Consider the following 19,749-nt stretch of genomic DNA (forward strand, 5'->3'; position numbering starts at 1 on the left):
CGGCAACAGGATCTCAGGCTTCTACTGTCGCAGGAAGGTGCCCTAACTTCCAGCTTTCAGATTCGGGATCATAGAATCATAGAATAGTTTGCGTTGGAAGGGACCTTTAAAGGTCAGGTAGTCCAACCCCACTGGAAATGAGCAGGGACATCTTCAGCCAGATCAGGTTGCTCAGAGCCTGCTCCAACCTGACCTTGAATGTTTCCAGGGATCTGCTACCTCACTGGGCAACCTGTTCCAGCGTTTCACCACCCTTGGTGTAAAAAATTCCTTCCTATATCTAGTCTGAATCTACACTCTTTTAGATTAAAACCATTACCCCTTGTCCTATCACAACAGGCCTTACAAAGAAGTCTGTCCCCATCTTATAAGCCCCCTCTAAGTACTGAAAGGCTGCAATAAGGTCTCCCCAGAGCCTTTTCTTCTCCAGGCTGAACAACCCCAACTCTCTCAGCCTGTCCTTATAGGAGAGGTGCCATGCCTCTGATCATTTTTGTGGCCCTCCTCTGGATGTTACTTGCTTTCCTTTCTTTTGTCCAGTGAATGTTGAACAACTGGACTATTTCCTTTGAATGAACATCTCTTTAGAAATGTGAAGACTGACAGAGGTTTGAGTATTTTTGCTCCATTGTTTAATGTACGTCTGTGAGCACAAGCTGCCTTAAATGATGCAAGTGTTGGCCCCATATTGTTCTCCCTCTAGTCATGGCTGATATCCTGTGTTTTAATAATGGCAAATAATTAAGCAAACCTGCTTCCATTCTCATAGTAAAAAGCTGGTTTCTTTAATATACCTTCCTTTTAGTGTAGCTAACTCTGTTAATACAGTTGCTAACCTTGCTCAGTGCTGTATTTTTAATAGGCAAGCTCTTTGGCAGATATGCTTTAATTATATGTCCCCAGGGTGCCTAGCACATTGAAGACCCTGTTTTGGCAGGTGGCTTATATATTTCTTTTAAGAAGAATAAACAGACACTGCCTAGAGCTTGACCTGGCCTAGGAGTTGGAAGGAGAAAGGGGAATGCAGTTGCGTCGTTTAAGTGGTACGTGCAAGGCCCCATCACAAATCTATTCTAGATTATAGATAGGATTTAAGAAACTTACTAAAATTACTATCAGTCTACGTACACTAGACTAGCAGAGATGCACTAGCAGGTCAGGTACCATTCTGAAATAATGTTTACAGCAGTTCTGGTGTCTTTCAAGCGTTTGGGGAGAGATCAAGTCGTGCTGTCACATGATCATTTGCTCGACAGTCCAGCAAAGATGAACCCACGTAAGTGAGCATCATCCCATATCTGCCAACCACCACGATGGTATCTGAGTCTGTAAAGGCCCAGCAGGCTCCTCATCTCTCTTACCTAATGCTTCTGGGAGCTTTGAATGAGGCAGTTGCTTGCCACTGCATATTGTCTCTACAGGGATGCTGGGACTTGAATACATGGGGACACAGATAATTATGCATTTTCACTTGGCACACAAACTTTTATAAAAAATGAAATTAAATTATTGAGCAACTTGAATTTGGTAAGTTTGACTATTAACGAGGGACACCACAAGACAGCAAATAATGCAGATGCATGAGCACTTTGAAGCTAAGAAGTCTTGTACAAACCTGGAGACAAAATGCTCTAAAAATCCTATTCAATGCAGTGCAGTAGTCTCTGGATCTTCATCATCCTATTCCGACACCTCAGCATCACCCCTTGTTTATTCAGAAAACACTTCATAGTCTAGGTGGGTGCTTAGTGTTCCAGGCTGTCCTTAAATTTCCACATACGAGCTTGTGAAGACGAGGAATGGTACCAGAATTTGGGATTCTCCATATTATTCTTGGGGCATTCATGTAGGGATCTGGGGATAAATTTCTGACTCAACTGCCAGACCAATTTGTATTTTTCAAAGGAAGTGGTGATATGCATTTGAGAAGAAAGTTCTACGCCACATGGATATCTGGAGAGTTGTTAGAAAAATTAAAACCAAAGAAGAGGAATCCTGCATGTTTGCTTTGGAGGTTCAAACAAAAGAGCAATGCTGAACAAAAGCATCGTTGCTTCATTTTTTTTGTGCTAAGGAAAATTTAAATCCTCTAGTTCAACCTATGATACCAGACTTGCATGCTTCTGCCATACTGAAGTCTACTTGTCTCACTCTATCTTTTGCTGAACAAAAGTGTAGGGCAGAAACATGAACAACTTTGTTTACAACAGCACTATAAAAACTGTAGACCATTGTGTCTTGAGGAGATTGCATAGCTCTCTGGAACAGTAGAAAATTAATTTAAAGTACAGTTTCGTGTTCATATGAGGCCAGGAGATAGCAGGGAGAGAGAGGGACGGTAACAAAGATGGTTTTTATACTTTTCTTTATAGTCTTCACATGTCTGTTTCCAGTATAATTTTGTATAACAAGGAAGATAAAACAATGATGGGATCAAATTAACATAAGCTGTAAATTCAATTGAGCTGCATTTTTGGTAGCGTGCCAGACCTTTGGTTTTGCTGCTTATGTGTCTCCATTGATTAAGCACAGCTCTGCTCTGGAACTGCTGGTCCTGGAGCACCTACTTCCTAACGAGCTTACCTCTGGGCTGCGGGGCTCCTTGCTGGTGTGTGAAAGGGCACTTGTCAGTGCTCTGAGGGTAGCCTATGCCTTCTTTTTGCACAGAGAATGATATTAGTATTTGTCTTTGCAGATGGCCACTGCATGGCATTGTGCTACCACAGGTTGATGACCACAGCTGAATTATCTGTAGCACTTGAATCAATTCATTTTGCCTTTTACTCTGTGGTTCAGTAGTTCAATGGAGGGGTATTTCCCTGCTCTCTCCCTCCTGCCCACCTGTCACAGGGTCAACCCATTCACATGGTAACTATTAAAACTTTACACATTTTATTGTTTATTCCATAATTGTTTAATTCAGTGTGCATTTGATTAGCGCACTTAATATTAAATTCTGCCACCTTTCCGTCTTCTCAGTAGGGTGCTATTTTATGCACATTAACATGGAAATCAGCAAGCCCACTTGCTTAGTAAGGTGAGATACAACCCATCCAACTTGGTCACATTTACAGGCCATCAGACGGTGTTTATTTTGAGGCCTTGGTTATGGTGCCTTGTGGATTGTGGTGGAGGGTTGAAAGTACCTTGGTGAGAAAGTTGGCTTTGTTTTTAGTAAGATCTAAACTAGTGTATTATGTAGTCTTTTGCAGATTCTTGGTCAGATAGCAAGAGAGACGCACTAACTTGCTTATCCCATGTTGTTGTGTGTGGGGTCTATCACCACATGGCTCCTATTGAAAGAAAAAGCAGCACAGCAGGTATTTGCATCATGTGAGGCAAAAAGCTCACAACTGAAGATTGCAGATTATATGAACACAAGAAAAGAAAAAGCTGCTAGAATATATGAAGTTAAAATGAGAATTTAATGATAGTATGCTCAGATGTTCTCTGGCAAACACTGGTATTCATAAAAAATATTGCTTTCGTTTGAGTCATTTGAGTAGGTGTGACTGCTTAGTAGGACTGAGCTGTCTCTTACAAAAAAAAATACTATGTTGAAGAACAATGTATAACTCCAAAGCGTGATAGCAGAGGTAGATAACTGATAAGAGACAAGAAAGACAAGTACAAACACATCATTCAGAAATAAGTGTTGTTTGGCTCATGGGAGATGACAACATTTCCATATCCTTTTCTTTCATTTCTATATTTATTTAGGTATTCATAGATATACCACATTTCATATAGCATTCTGGGTATACAGGTAACGTTTAAAGGTCAGAAATGCCCTGTACAAAGCTCAAAACTAAAATTAAAATGCTTCAATTGAAATTAATATATATAAACATATATGTTTGTATAATATACTTGTGTTTGAGCTCTTTGTGGTATATAATCTTTTGCTCTGTGGACATGCGTGGGATGGGATTCTGAAACTACAATTATTTCATGTTTGCAAAAGAAGTAAATGCACTATTAGTGGGATGTGGGGACTCTTTTTGCCCATCCTTGGCAAATGGCCTGGGTAACAACACCTATTAAGATGAGAATGTCAATTTAAATAATTGGGGGCAGGGAGGGGGATTAAATATTTAGATCTGTCTGGAGGGCTTTTGCCCAAAAATGCTTCTGTTAAAGAGGAAGACCAGCATCAGCTGGGTTAAACAGTAACCAAGAGACTTCAGAAGGAATTTTGAAGTAAGAAGGAAATAGTGTGGGAAGTATAAAAGAAGCACGGAAATTTGTAACAAGAGGCAGAGGGCTATGAATGGAACCGTCTGTCAAAATCTGGTTTAATACTGCCATAAGTCACCGCTCTGACATTATACTTCCGCTTTGGCCAGCGAGAGTAGCCTCCCTGTTGGATACTGTGAGCTGCCTGCTCTGCAGCTGGGTGGGCAACAGCACAGGCTGCGACAAGCAGGGACCCACACCTCAGGTTTGTCTGTGCACATGAACTCGTGGGGTGCTTTCTCACTAGCATGTGCATTAACGATTTGTGGGGAGGTGCACATAAAGCTAAAACCCACATCTCCTTACAGGAGGGGTGTGCAATAGGGTAACTCACACTCCCAGAAGAGGGACTGCGTGTATTTAACCCACGTGTCCTGTGAGAAGGATCAGATGTCCATCTAACTCTGTGTGTGTGTGTGTGTGATCAGAGCTCTTTGGGAACAGTTATAGAAGGGTGTTTCAAAATCTGTAGGTGATTATTAACATTTTGTAGGGTCTGGTTTTGCGGTTTATCTGTTGTATTCGTAATATTCATCCTGCATGTATAGTTCACTGATTGTGGGTTAATTATGTGTAGTTGCACATAAACAGTCAGAGAAACATGTTAATGAAGGAAGACAACCAGAAGGTGCAACTGTATAAACAAAAGTGAGTGTCAACTTCTTGTAAAGCAGTCTTGGTAGCAGCTGGTGTATCAATCGCCTTCGCAGGTCCACAACTAGTCCTGCGTCTATTTAAGGGGTGTTACAGAGATAATGGTTTTAAACTCTTCTCAGCAGCACCACAAAACATATCAAAGGACACTGACCACGGGTTGTGGCTTGTGAGGTTGAGTAGTCTTTAAAAACAAAAAAAAAAGTCACTGTGCTTGTAGTACCATGCTGGGACATGTTGCCAAGGGGGATTGTTGGGTCTCCATCCTTGGAGGTTTTCAAGACTTGGCTATAGACAGCTGTCACTGACCAGACCTAGTGATAGTTAGTAAATCAACAGACCATTTTGATGCACATTTGGTTACTCTGAGTGAAACTGAGCAGTTTTTCTCTGGGGCAGTAGGTAAAGACGGGGATGGGGAAAGAATTTAGAGGTGGGTTACAAAATGGCTGCCTGCAGCAAACAACGGGCAGGAAGGAGGCAACCTGTGGAGCTCTGCAATGGTCAGCCCAGTGTGGATTTTCATATACAGTGTATGAGAGGGACTGTGAAATTTGCTAATGAAACTAAGGACACGGACGATGTCTGTGAGGGAAAGCTTGGGATTTTAGAAAGCAGGAAGTCAGCTGAGGATTTGAGTAAAAGAACTAAGATGAAATTTAGTAGTACAGAGTGCAAGATTATGGTTGGTCTGACAGACCAGTGACAAGAAATTCTGATACAAGTTGGAAGCTCATCAGATGGAGATGTGATGAGTTCAGGATTTTAATGAATTATGTGGGTTTAATGATAACTCAGCTGAATCACAATAACCATCCATATGACTGCTCTTACCTCATGGTAAGTATAAACCTCATTTACCTAAGTGAGTCCCAACGAAAGAAAACTACCTCACGTTTGCTGAACATGATGTTAGTGGCTGGGATTATGTCAATTTGCAGCAATGTGTTAAACTGCTGTAATGTCATGATCTCTCTGAGCCCCACTTATGTGAGGTACGGTGAGCTATTAAGGTTTTGTAGCTGTGAGCAAAGGTACTGTCATTCTAGGATGTATGAAAACATATTTCCTGCAGAATTAGTATTAATGCTATTGCATGACTCTCTGATAAAATCTGGGAAGTGTGTCTCCAGTTTTGGTCACCCAGAAGGTTGAATTGAAAGGTGTGTACAGAGGGTGACTACTAGAATGATCAGGGGAATGAAGAGCTTGTTTTCTGGGAAGAAACTAGAAAAACATAGATTGCTGAGCGCAGTGAAGGCTGAAATGGCATTCAATATTGCCAACATAAATACTAGAGAGAGAAAGGAGCTATCTGAAAGGTAAAGGATGAGATTAGCACAAGAAGAAAAAAAAACCATGGGAACTGGCTATGAGTACTGGTTAAACTTAGAAACAGCCTAAGTGGTGAGATTCAAAGCAGTGGAATTAATGTAATCAAATCTAACTCATTAAGAAAGCACTGGATCAATACATCAAAGGGTACTGTATGATGGTAGTCACCTGTGACATTAACTGGCAGAATTTGATGACCCAGGATATACTGGTTCCACTCTTCTGTTTCAGTACCATTAGTACCAATATTATCATCATCATCATCATCATGAAGGATTACATCTGTGTAAAATAAATTCTGTAAAGACTTCTTATTCTTTCTTTAATTCTTCTGGTGTTTAAGTAGGAGGTTCAATTGATAATTGATAATAAATTCATATTGAATTTATTTTACCATTCTCTTTCGTGCGTGTGAGCTTCTGATATATGAAAGTAACATGCAAAGAGCCTTTTGTCTTTTACTCAAATGGAAAGTGTCAGATGGAGGTCAACAGAGTTGTTTATGTCTGAGCGTGCAGGAACGAGTAATCAAGTGATGTCATTTTCCCTTTTCTATTTCAATTTGCAGTTAAATGATTACTGGCAAGGCTTTCTCCGCTCTCCGTTTCTCTTCTCTATTTTGACCTTAAACAGCTGACAAGCTAATGGATTATATGGTGTTTTTTTTTCTCTAGTTTTTCCTGGATAATGCTGTGAAAGCTTTTCCCTCAGTTCTTAATTCATCAAATGCAAGTTTTCCTAATTCGAGTAATCAGACACGGTGGTGTATACAAAACAACTGTTTTTTCCTACCGGTAAGTTAATTTTACATTTCTTTGTTTGTTTACAACAATTACACTAAATTGACTGTTGCCAGATCTGCTTGAAGTTAAACACCCACCAGTTTTTAAGACTGCAGCAAAAGCTTAATTTTTTTTTTCAGTCACCTACAACTGTATTTGAAGGAAGTGGGAAGTTAAAGGAGGTTAGTACTTCTGAAAATAGAGGTTTTAATGAATGTCAGATTCAAAAGCAGGAAACAGTGTGATAACTGAGAAGCGTGGCTCACCCATGCCAACAAATGGGCATTAAGAGTTATCAGGAGAACACAAAGCAACTGCAAAGCAGACTGTGCACTGAAAGCTCCACATAGCTGTCAGTGAGAAAACCAGGTTGGTCTGCAGGTGGGTTTCACAAGGACCAGTGCTAGACCTGCAAATATTCTCCACTTTCACAATTGATGTGGCAATAAATTTGAAATCTGTGATCATCACACTTCTGTCATTGCACATTTGATTAAGAGGTGAGGTGAGAGGCGGGGAAATACAACACTCATGTACCGCAATATAAACTGTTTAAAAGCTCTGCACTGATTTGAAGGTGTCTTAGTGTGAACAAAAGCACAGTGGGACATGCAAGAAGAGGGGGAAGGACATTCCTGCAAAGAATGGGATCAGTATCCTATAGAGCAATGCTTTTTAAAGGGATTACGGTAGAGCTGCAGTTGAACATAACAAGCTGTATATTGTGCCAAAATAGGTCAATTTTTTGAATGAATAAGCAGGAGGCAGTGAGAGGAAAAGGGAGATTATTTTGTCTTTATACAGAAATGATGAGACCAGTACCAGAATGGTGTGTGCTGATTTCCACACAGTATGTTTTACATGAAACAGCTGTTCACTATGTCAAGCTAAACAATCACAGGCACAGACAAAAGCAAGATGTTAATTACCTATAGAACTTCCCTGGAAAAAACAGTTTCAGTAACTGCAGCTCTTAAGAACTTTCAGCATCTCCCTGATAAAGCGACAGCAGACCATGAGTTTCTGTTTCTCATTTTCAAATTTAGCTAACTAAATGCAGCCAGGTATGGATAGGTGCCTACATCTTCTTTGGGCCCTGACATCAAGTTACCCTTGTTGTCAAAGAAACAATGCAGTCCTTTCTCCCAGCATCTGCATATGTTCACACAAGCACATAGAAATAGATTGTTCCAATGCTTCTTTATATTTTTCTTTTTTAGTTAGCAGGTTTTCTAATAATCTTTTTTATATTACTTGTTATAATTTTGAGCATCTTGAAAGGTGTTTTGTTTTCTTTTTTACCAGTAAGTTCTCCAACAAGTATACGAAGGATACAGTTTTCATAAATTGTACTTACTATTAAGATTCAATCAGCTGTTCTTAAAAAATAATCTTTGTGTGTCTTTTTCCTTTGTTTTGCCATGTATAACTTTGTCAGCACTTCACGATTGGCACATTTCTAACAATTAGAGGTTTATATATTTGAAACTAATAAAATGCATTCTTTCATCAAAGAAACTTTGATAAAGTGGCACAAAGATTATGTTAAAATGTCACTTCTGATAATAATAAATGAAAAGGTTATGTTTGCTTACATTTTTAAACACGTTTTTCCTCACTTTTTTTATTAAACAGCTCTCAAATACCCATAACTTACATCATCAGGCAGTGCATAACTTTGTAGCTTGAAAAAGCTACAAATTCCTTTTGAGTTACTCTCATGGTTTAACCCCAGCCAGCATCTGAGCACCTCACAACCGCTCACTAACTCCCCCCTGGTGGGACGGGGGAGAAAATCAGAAGAGTAAAAGTGAGAAAACTCATGGGTTGAGATAAAGACAGTTTAACAGGGGAAGCAAAAGCCACACACACAAGCAAAGTAAAACAAAGAATTCATTCACTCCTTCCCATGGGCAGGCAGGTGTTCGGCCATCCCCAGGAAAGCAGGGCTCCATCACGCGTAACGGTTACTTGGGAAGACAAACGCCATCACTCCAAACATGCTTCCCTTTCCTTCATCCAGCTCTATATGCTGACCATGATGTCATATGGTGTGGGATATCCCCTGGGTCAGTTGGGGTCAGCTGTCCCGGCTGTGTCCCCTCCCAGCTTCTTGTGCACCCCCAGCCCACTCGCTGGTGGGGTGAGGAGCAGAGAAGGCCTTGACTCTGTGTGAGCCCTGCTCAGCAGTAACTAATGCATCCCTGTGTTATCAACACTGTTTTAGCACAAATCCAAAACACAGCCCCATTCTAGGTAACGTGAAGAAAATTAACTCTATCCCAGCCAGAATCAGCACAATTACTACTTTTGATCTTTTTTTTAATGTGGAAATAAAATTATTCTCTCTTTACTGGGTGAGATACTGAAAAATTAAGCTGACAAATGTTTGTTTCCTGAAATCAAAAATTCAGTCTTTTGAATCCGTGTGTTAACTTTAAGCTTTATTCAGGCAGATAAACATCCTGTGATTTATGATAGTGGACCTGACAGATCTGTCGACTATGTCAACTAAAATGAGTGAATAAGAGATTTTTTGATTACTTCAGCCCCAGTAGGATTTAGTTCATTTTGAAGCAAACTTAATTGATTCTTCCTTTCCTCCACCCCCCAAAATAACTTTTCTGTGTTGTATTGCTTGCTTTCTTGCACTTTTTAAAGACTTTGGTAAGATTATAGAGTAAGTTTTAGGGACTTTGCTTGTATTTAGTTATTGTTTAGTTTTGCTATGATACTTCTGTAGTTTCCATATAAAAGTTAGGTCTGGGAGTTTTTAATTTGTGCATATCTCTTCCTGTAATAAAATACAGTGTGGTATCAGTACTGCCACCTCCACATGTTAAATAAATAAAAGTCATAATATTGACTTCTAAGAGATGCAGTTTTGGAATATACTTTATTTGACTAGGGAATTCCAAAATTACTTTCTTCTCATGTTTTTCTCCATAGACGTATTAGAGTAGAATCCTTTTTTACTTTAGTAAAGATCTTTATAACCAAAGAACTGTAAGTCTTAAATTTTAAGATAAGAGACCAAATGCACTGGGCTGGAGGTAAGATCCTAAGGGATCTTACACAGGTACCAGGCCTGCAATCCCAGTATGAAAGGTGCTCAGACTCTGTAAGGTATTGGTTAAAACACCATGTATTTGAGCTGGCACAGGAAGAAAAAAGAAGGTAGATGGAGTTACATCCCTTCAGACACTGGGAACTTTGAATCATGCAGATGGTCCTCCAGTCAGGGATGGCATGTGGTGCAGGTCCAATCTGCGGAGAGTTTACCCAGTGTTTTCCTCTTTTGAGGTCTCACAAGATTTTCTTAAAAGGAAACATTTCTATTCATCATTTCTGCTGTCAGACAAGAACAAGGTCCATGAGAACTTGCTTCTACACTGTTAGATAAAGTCGAGGTGACACAGGTGACATAACGGCCGCTACCAAGTGAAAGCTGCTTGCAGTCTCCTTGGTTGCAATAAGTTGGCTGAGCTGGCTGAGGTTATCCCACAGCCAAGGGCTGCACAGACCTGCGCCTGCTCAGCTTCACTGCGATGTCGATTACTAACTCCTCAGTGTTGTGTGTCCAAAGAAGGGCAGTGAAGCTGCTGAAGGGTCTAGAGCACAAGTCTGATTAGGAGTGTCTGAGGAAACTGGGGTTGTTTAGTCTGGAGAAAAGAAAGCTTGGGGGAGACCTTTTCACTCTCTACAACTACCTGAAAAGAGGTTGTAGTGAGGGGGATTGGTCTCTTCTCCCAGGTAAGAAGCAATAGGACAAGAGGAAATGGCCTCAAGTTGCACCAGTGGAGGTTTAAATTGGATATTAGGAAAAAATTTCTTCACCAAAAGAGTTATCAACCATTGGAACAGGCTGCACAGGGAAGTGGTGGAGTCACCATGCCTGGAGGTATTTAAAAGGTGTGTAGATGTTGGGCTTAGGGACATGGTTTAGTGTTAGGTTAGCTGTTGGACTCGATGACCTTAAAGGTCCATTCCAACCTAAATGATTCTATTGATCTTTCAGTCAGGGTCACTACAAAGGATTGATATCACTGCAACTCTCTGCCTTGGAAAAAGCCTCAATGCCTGTGTAGTCTCAACCCTTTATATTCTTCAGTAGGTGGTACAGAGGCGTAGGATGAACAAGCCTGAAATGGGTCTTCACTAAGAAACAAGCCCAATATACCCAGCTGGGTATTAATTCCTCTGTAGGAAAGTTCATGTTCATTTGATGAACTGAGAGCAGATCGCTTGGCCCAGGAGATGGGCTGCCATTTGTCTGGCAGCTTGCAATTTTTGTGTGTTGACAGAGACCAGAGCTCTAATGTTATGCATATGACCGTAATTCAACCAGTCCTGATCTTCCGTATGGCTAATCTGACTGTTCCTTCACCAAATTTACTGTTTCCCAGTGTCTTGCCAGCTTTGCAGCTGCTTGCGTCCTTCTGAGAAGCAGGCTAGAATGCCAGTTACCTTTATTTCTCTGCACTGTACCTTTCAAAGCATTTTGTCTTGCAGTTCCTCCTCTGATTTTTTTTCAAGCCCTTTTGCATTAGTCTGAAAAGCTGAAAGAATTAGAGAAGGATTCAAGCTACAATACTTCAAGCATCTACTAAAATTTGCAAATTCTGTTATTAAATGGGTGACATTTCAGTTCCTTTGACAGGAATTAAAATATTCATTTGCCATGTTAAGCACTCAAACAATAGCCTTAAATATATGTAAGATGCAGTTGGAAAAGGTGTCTTTAACTTGGCATCTTCAAAAAAAAAGTCTTACTAACATGGTGTGGCTGTTCAAGCAGAGTTGCCTGCAGACTCATTGCCAGATCTGCTTGTTGCTTGCTGGAATCTTGCATCGTGATTAACGTTATCGGAGTCTGCATTCTTAAATGTATGGCTGTGCCACGCCACTCTTCTCTAATCCACTGACCATTGTTTGAAGTCTTAGCTGAAATTTTCAGTCTAGTTTATGTATTCCTATGGAACACTAACATACTGTCTATTCCACTTGAAAGTTTCTTGGTCTTGTCAAACTGCATCCAGTTATGGATTTAAGACTGCCTTTTGTTTGCTTGTTTCCTTTTGGAAAACTTAATTTCACAAGCAGAATGCCTTACAGAGTGAAAAAATGGATGCTTCTACTTTTACATAACACTGAATTTGGAATGTGACCTCCTGTGGAATGAAGCCATCAGAGAAGTTTTATTTTTGGTGATTCTGAACAGCAGTTCTTTCTATTTCTTACTTCAAGCAGATCTGAAAGCAAATTACAGTAACGACAGAGATTCAGATAGCAGATCAATTCTGTCTGAAGGGTGCTGTGAAAATTATTCTTCTTAGTGATCCTCCAAAATTAGTATGCAGTGATTCAGTTTCTGTCAAAGTACTGCCATCAACAAGTCAACAGTAGTCTGAAAATAGCATATCTAGAAATAGAATGCTTTGTATTTTCAGAAACGATAACTTCCTTACAAGGTGCAGAACTGTAATTTTCAGGAAGCGTCTTTGGCAAAGGTGGTGTATGTTAAGGACTAAGATAATGATTCTAGTGAGAATGTACTATTCCTGTTCTAGCATTAATTTTGATGCCCTAATCCATTTTCAGAAAGTATCCAGAGAAAATATTTTTACAGGAATTTAACTTCAACCATACATATTTTTTTTATGTATATGACATAGGGAAGAAGAAGGTTTTTTTAACAGTTGAATATGTTCTTATGTAGTCATAACTCAAGAGGATTTGACAGAAGGATATTTATATTATGCATAGGCCATGTTAATAATGACATATTCTTCATATGTTAGCTTTATTTCTAGAGTTATAAAATCGCCTGTCTATGAGGTTCATAACAACTGTGTATTACATCAATTTATAAATACTGCAAAAATAGGCATTCAAATTGTTGTTTTCAGATCTGTAGACATTTTATCTTGACCCTTATGCTAGTAATACATACAGGGTAGTTTTTGAACTCAGGCATGATTAGAGACTACAGTGGCACAGGAATAAATCTTTTTGTTAGTCTGCTGGCAGTAGGCTCTTGCACAGCAGTGGTGTCGCATGAATAGGCACTCCTTGCCGCTGCAGATGGGTAAATCAGAAGTGACGAAGGGTGAAAATTAGGGAGCATAAATTAGGAGCATAGTCGGGATTCTATTGAGTTTTGGGTTAACTGGAGCCTAGTAAGGAAAAGGGTTTATTTCATGAAATACCAGCATCTGGTTGTTATTCACTGTCTGCAAACCATAATGTCCCAGGTTGTGATAGATTCCATGCTTCAGTGGTCAGTCAATAATTTGGTTTTTAAACCAGCCTGAGCATCTTATTATGTATGATATTGTACTCAAGAGCTAAATTCTAAATATTTTCCGTTTGATTTTTCTCTGCCAGTATTTTATATACAGCTGCATATTAGGGCTCATTTCCTGTTCTGTTTTCCTGAGGATAAATTATGAGTTAAAAATGGTGATAATGTTGATTGCATTGGTGGGCTACAATGTTATCCTTCTGCACACTCATGGGCCCATGCTGGATGACTACAGCAAATTTATGTATGCAATGGCACCTCTTAGACGGTAAGTGGATAACTTCAGCCTTTCTGAAATTAATAGAAACTAAATACTACCTATGGCAGTTCTTATGTCATGGAACAGATTTTTTTCCTATGTGTTTGGCTATATAAACTACAAGTTGCAATTTAAAATCATTGTCATACTGCAGTTAATATATGATTTAATGTCACACTTCAGAGCATTAGAATAAAATAAGCAAGTCTGGGCAAGGTGTTTAAATCACATACTACAGGAAATAGAGTATGGTTTAATTTGTATTTTTGTAATAAAGGACATTAGGAAGAAGTCATAATAAAGGTTGTTAAGGCCTAAGGCTGAACACAATTAAGGCTGTTAAAGCATATTTGCAGCAAGCCAAATAAAACCAACTTCCTCAGTAGTAGTACGTTGTCTTAAAACTTTACAAGTGGAGTCTTATCTATTGAAAAAATTAGTAGACTAACAGTTTGGAATTTTTTTGCTGTGCTTCCAAATTTGTATGTTAAATTTCAGTGAGGATGCTGAAATCTTTGTTATAGGTGATAATATATAAGACCGAAATTATTACTCTAATTCTTACTGTTGCTGTATAAAATAATTTTTGGACACATGTAATTTCTACCTCATTTTCAAAACTAAGAGCTGATTCTTTTCTGTGTAGGCTGAGTCTGCAGTGCATATGCCACAACAGAAAAATTGAATATTCGGAGTAGAGTTTCAGTATCCTTTTTCCTGTGCTGTAAAGTGCTCGAGCTTTTTAGGACACAGAGACAACCATGGAAAAGGATCTGAATTAAAAAAAGGATGGATGTTTTCATTGCTCTTAAATCTAAAGATTAAATAAACAAAACCAGGTCTTTATGTTTCCATTGCATTAGTAGAAAGGATATATCTGTGATGGGATGGAGAATCATGTGACAGGTTAGATTTAGCGTATGCTTCCGGCAGCCTTGATTTTGCCAGTCAAGCTGTGTGTCTGTTGGTGTTTTCCTTCCAAAATGTCTCACCAAGGTTCTTCTTTCAGTGGCATCAGTAGGAGAATGCTGGTGCAAACTGATCCCATTACATCTAGCGTCTTTTTCCAAAGCAGAATTTTTAATGAACTTTGTTTGTTCTAGTTTGTACCTTCCATAATTCTGAGGCATCTCAGGAGTTAGGTGCTTTAGTTTCTGTTTCTTCACATTCTTTGGATACAGTCAAGCTCTCCATTATGGAAGTAGTGTTATTACATAAAAAAACTCTTTTTGATATGCCTGTATAGAACAAGCACCAAATGCTCTCCATTTGTAAGCAAACAAGGGTCTTATTTTTACTAAATCCTCATCTTATTACTGGACTTCAAAATGTAGGCACCTTTGCACAGAATGTAGAAGCAATTAAAGCTACATAATGGAAATAATTTTTCATCAAATAATAAAGCATATCATATTTAAATGGTCTTAGTTTACGTACCAGAAAGTAGTGTAAATTGTGGTCTTACTCTTGTGCTAATGTAATTATGTTTTAACTCTTGAGCAGCTTGCTTTACTTATGTTTTATTTTACAGACCAGGAATACTGAAAGACCTGAAGACAATGGGCTCAATTTCTTTGTTTATATTCTTTGTCACGTTACTGGTTTTGGGTAGACAGGTAAGATGCATGCTTTTCTTCATCTGCACCAGTGGACATCATGCCAGCCTCCACATGCAGCCTCTCACCTTCTCAAACATTGTTTATATTTTCTGACAAACACCTTTAGTTGATTCTGCCCCACACCCTTGCAAAGGAGTGTCAGAAGCATCTAAAAAGCTATTTTCTTTATTACTTTCCAGTATGCCATTAAAACTCACTAATAACTGTCACTGAGACTGTAGACATTATGTTGACAGTGTACTGTGACTATTGCTTGTCATGCTGACCAATATTGTCTCATAGCTTCCTAGTGTGCTCCCATCTGTCTGCATCCATCTGCTGTCTCCCTGGTTGCTTAATTACAAGATATTTTCTTCACAGTTATTACCGTTTGATGCAGACACAGAAACAATGTAGCATGTACATAGAAGTGTACCACATGCTGAGGCCACAGTTGCACTAAAACTATGACCCAACAGGAAACTCCTCTTTTTATTACCCAGTTGTGCTTTTTCAGTACAAGAGTGATGTCAATGGTCTTACCCTCTATGAAGTTGAGGGCAGGTGCAAGGATCAGTTCTCTCTCTAAATCCTCGGGCCTGTCCATGATCCACTGCTAAAAACTGCAATTCCAGCCCGTTGTGCCAGGAAAGATGCAGCGTGCAAGACAGGTCTCTGAGATGGAAGAGGCAATCCACGTGAGATCTCATGAAAAGCCTGTACCCCCATAGCCTGCAGCCTTGGGAAGTATCTTATCCAGTACTGTCTTTAAATCACTCATTTACATTACAGTTCCCCAAAACATAATGACTGTCATTTAAATTGCCGAGGAGGCCCTGCAGGCTACTAGACAAAAAATTCTTATCTGGCAGCTTCTCTGGTATTTGCTGTAGTAGGGAACATCCTTCTTGAGTTAGAAATAACATTCTTCATCTGCCTTGCTGCCAGAACTGTATTAGTTTGCTCATTTGATGATGGTTGCAGAGAGTGGGGCTGGAGCACAGCTACTTCCACTCGGAAAGAGGGATAAATACTCTGTTGCACAAGTTGAGAACCTTTAGTCCCTGTCAACCAAGGTGTCAGATGGAGGTGGTGGGTGCAGCACCAAGAAAAAAGGAGAGAAGGAATATCATGTTCACTGGACAAGGAGAGTATTTCTTTGTGGGTTCAGTCATGTCAACAAGAAAGTTTGTTTTGCATACAGCAACAGTGTGTGTCTGTCGTTCCCTGTCACACCAACTGAAAATGGTCCTGTAATGGCAAAAGTCTTTGTTTACAGAACTGTACATCGAGGGTCCATGTCATTATACCACTTGTTTGTGGCTCTTCAGTCTGTTGCCTTTGATTTTTCTGCTGATTTATTCTCTCTTAAAGAAGGAGAAAAAAATCCTCTGTGTTTTCAAACACTCTCAAGCAAAGTCTAAATGATAACTAGAAAATGTTATGAACTAATTTTAATACATACCTGTCATAAGACCTACTTTTTAAAGTTACTATTAGTGATAGTGGCTGGTAGCAAATACTTTGGAAGAGAATAGGGGAGGAAGTGAACCTGCATAGAGCAACCCTTCCAGGGACATATGCTTCCCACCTTCTGCCAGTCAGCATTTCTGCGGCAACGTTTAATAGCTTTTGGTTGCTCTGCTTTCTGTCATGCTGTCTGATCCCTTGTTAAGCCATTTTTTCTTCCTGGTATTCCCAACATTGTCTGATAATGAATTTCACAATTTGATAAAGTCATGTGAAAGTGTCCGTCTTCTTGTTTGGTTTTAAACTTTCTGCTTGCTACTTTCATTGAGAGGTACTTGCAGGACACTGTCAAGACATCTTGGCAGTGTAGGCAAAGTGTTCTCTGCCTCAGAGAAAGCACTTTCTGTTTGCTATTGCATTTTTCTACTTTGCAGATAATAACATGTCTTTTATCTTTTTCTACTATCTGATTATTTTAACAATGCTAAAGATAATAGCCACTGATGAAAAGGGTGTTCTTTCCATTTCTCTTAAACTGGCATTGGTGCTCCTCTGTCCCCAGAGTGAGTAACCAGAAAGTTCATCTAAGCAAAAAGTGCATGGTTTCCTACAAGCCTAGCTCTGTGAACCTGCTCACCACTGGTCAGAGAGATGCCTGTCCTGATGCAAAAGCAGGAGGGGGAATGTGTGTCTCTGGTTGAACAGGCTTGAAGAGAGGGAGAGCTAGTATATCATTAGATGATATATGAGTCAACATAATTCTCAGATTCAGCTAATACTTTTAGCTGCACAACCAGCAGCCCTACTGAAAGAAGGCGGCCTTCCCTCAGCTACTCATTCTTATCCTTGTATCTCCTCATTTGTACTGGCACAGCTGCCTGTGGAGCTGTATAGTGGCTCAAATAGGGAAATGATCTGGCTTAAAAATTAACCCTGGAAAAAATGGTTGGTTTTCAGCCAGATCTATTTCCTGATTTGGTTTTATGGTGTGGCTGCAGCAGTGCTTGTGCCAAAAGAATGAGCACAGGATGGGAGTGAGCAGCCAGAAGTGAGGTGGAGAAAGTAGAACTGCATTTAGTGGTCATGCCAGCGTAGACTACAACCATTCCCTGGCACTGAGACCAAGTGACGCATTTCATTCGGCGTGCATGCTGTTGGGAGTTATTTGAAAATAGGCTGGCAGCAGGCAGACGATATGTTGAGAATGGTGACTCTTGCACCCTGCCCAGGGTGCGCATTGCCCAGGAGAATGTAGATTGCTATGAGCTAGACTGTGTAAGGAGTGTGCTCACATTTAAACACTATTGAGCATTAAATCTCTCTTATGGCCCAGTCTGAATTACCAGTAATGACATAGCCTGTGAATTCCTTTCTCATCAGTACCTAAAGTTACACATATACCATTACTTTGTAGGCTAGGTGAATATTTTGGTTTTCCCGTGATTGCTTATATTTGTGTTTATCAACACTAAACTTCATTGGCCGTTTTACTGCCCAGATGTTTATGGCAACTTCCCTCAGCCATGAAAACTGTTTATTTTCAGTCCCTGTTCTGTTTTTTAGTGAGCTCTTATTCTGTGAGAGGATCCACCTCTTCTTAAATAATCTAGTCTTTCCAAGAGCCTCTTCTGAAAGAATTCAATAAAACTTTTTTCAGACCACTCCTCCTATTCACATGCCCATTGATTTCTTTGTAACAGATGGAGGCAGGTTCACAAAAGAGGTGTCAACTCTTCCTCATTGTATCAGCTTTAGCTAATATTTCTAATGGCTCTTTTCCCTAACATAATTTTTTTCCAAAGTACCTTGCTGTATTGTTCCCAAGGTCACCCCAGTCCTTTTCCAAAGATTTGCATTATATCCTTACCATTTGTCAGTTCTCTGACACTGTGGCTGTTTTCAATGATCAGGCTATCCACCACAAGTTTCAGACCAGCAGCTTTTCATTTTGGTTTCCTTAGAGCTGACTACTTCTTGTTGATCAACTTATTAATGTGTTACAAGATATCCTCTGCTGATGCTCCATGTTGAGACAGGTTCTTAGACTTGCTGTCTGTAAGTAATGGCTGTGAGGTGGAATCTCCTTAGCTCCCTCACCTGAATGAAAACCCAGGTTTAATTTCTAGTGACCTTACCTGCTTTAGTGCTGCCTTTGCTGCCTCTTCGCTGAATGCTATAGCATTCATCTACCCTGGCCGTAGACACCCACAGCATAGGCAGCTACTCTTGACCTGTTTATTTTGACTTTCTATGTGACATTCTTTCAGTGAGGAGAATTAGTTCATTGCCTCACTCAGGCAAATATTGAAAACAGACGCAGGTGAGTGTCCTGTAGAATTTAGAAATATAGATAGACCCATCTCTGTGCAATCAATGAAACATGAATCAGTTCTTGTTGCACTTAACTGCTCTTGCCAAAGAAGTTACCACTGATTTGAACCTCTAGGGTTGCATTGCATGGCCTTGCACAGACGCATGGTAGTCTCTTCTTGTAGAAGAAGCCAACTGCTCTGCCCAGAAGAACGCAGTGTCCTTCATGCCTCCCTGGGCATCAAGTAAAGCAGTATAAGGTGAAGAAGGAAAACGTTGTATCTCAAGAATATTGTACCTGCAGATGTATAAGGGCCGTCTGACATATTTTCATTCTGATATATTTGAAAAGGTTCTGGAGATAATATGTAAACTAAACAATCGTGGTTTTCATATGACTGCAAGATTGAACAGGATCTTTAATGACGTGTATACTAAATTGGCTAGATCATACAAATAAACACACACACCCCAATTTAAAGTAAGTTTTAATAAGGTAGTCCTTTTTGTTTTCAAAAGTCTGAATAGGCATTTTGAAATATGATAAATTGACTTTTTTTAATTTCAAAGCAAGTTGTAACATCCATTCTGCTTTATTTTCTCTGATTTCTGAGTTCTCTGCCATTTTTGTGGCAGCCTAAATTTCATTCAATAAATAATAAAGCGGTAAATACATTTTCTGTTTAATACTAGCTTTGATAGAATAAATATATCTTTTTGAAGATTTCAGCTTATCTGGAACCTTTTCAACACAAAGTTGGTACAATGTATGGATACCTCATTCCAGTTTTATGCCAGGCA

At 39.5% G+C, this 19,749-nt stretch overlaps 1 protein-coding gene across 4 annotated transcripts in view; it reads left to right on the forward strand.

Moving 5' to 3' along the window:
- The window catches only part of ADCY2 (adenylate cyclase 2), a 218,695-nt gene that overhangs the window by 178,293 nt on the left and 20,653 nt on the right, over window positions 1-19,749 (forward strand). For all 4 annotated transcript variants that reach the window (XM_064443349.1, XM_064443348.1, XM_064443351.1 and 1 more), the window contains 3 exons: window positions 6,900-7,019; window positions 13,395-13,579; window positions 15,102-15,186. In XM_064443349.1, the coding sequence (XP_064299419.1) occupies window positions 6,900-7,019; window positions 13,395-13,579; window positions 15,102-15,186 (390 nt within the window). The remainder of the gene's footprint in view (window positions 1-6,899; window positions 7,020-13,394; window positions 13,580-15,101; window positions 15,187-19,749) is intronic.

The sequence above is a fragment of the Phalacrocorax carbo genome, chromosome 2, assembly GCF_963921805.1.
Source record: "Phalacrocorax carbo chromosome 2, bPhaCar2.1, whole genome shotgun sequence".
NCBI lineage: Eukaryota > Metazoa > Chordata > Aves > Suliformes > Phalacrocoracidae > Phalacrocorax > Phalacrocorax carbo.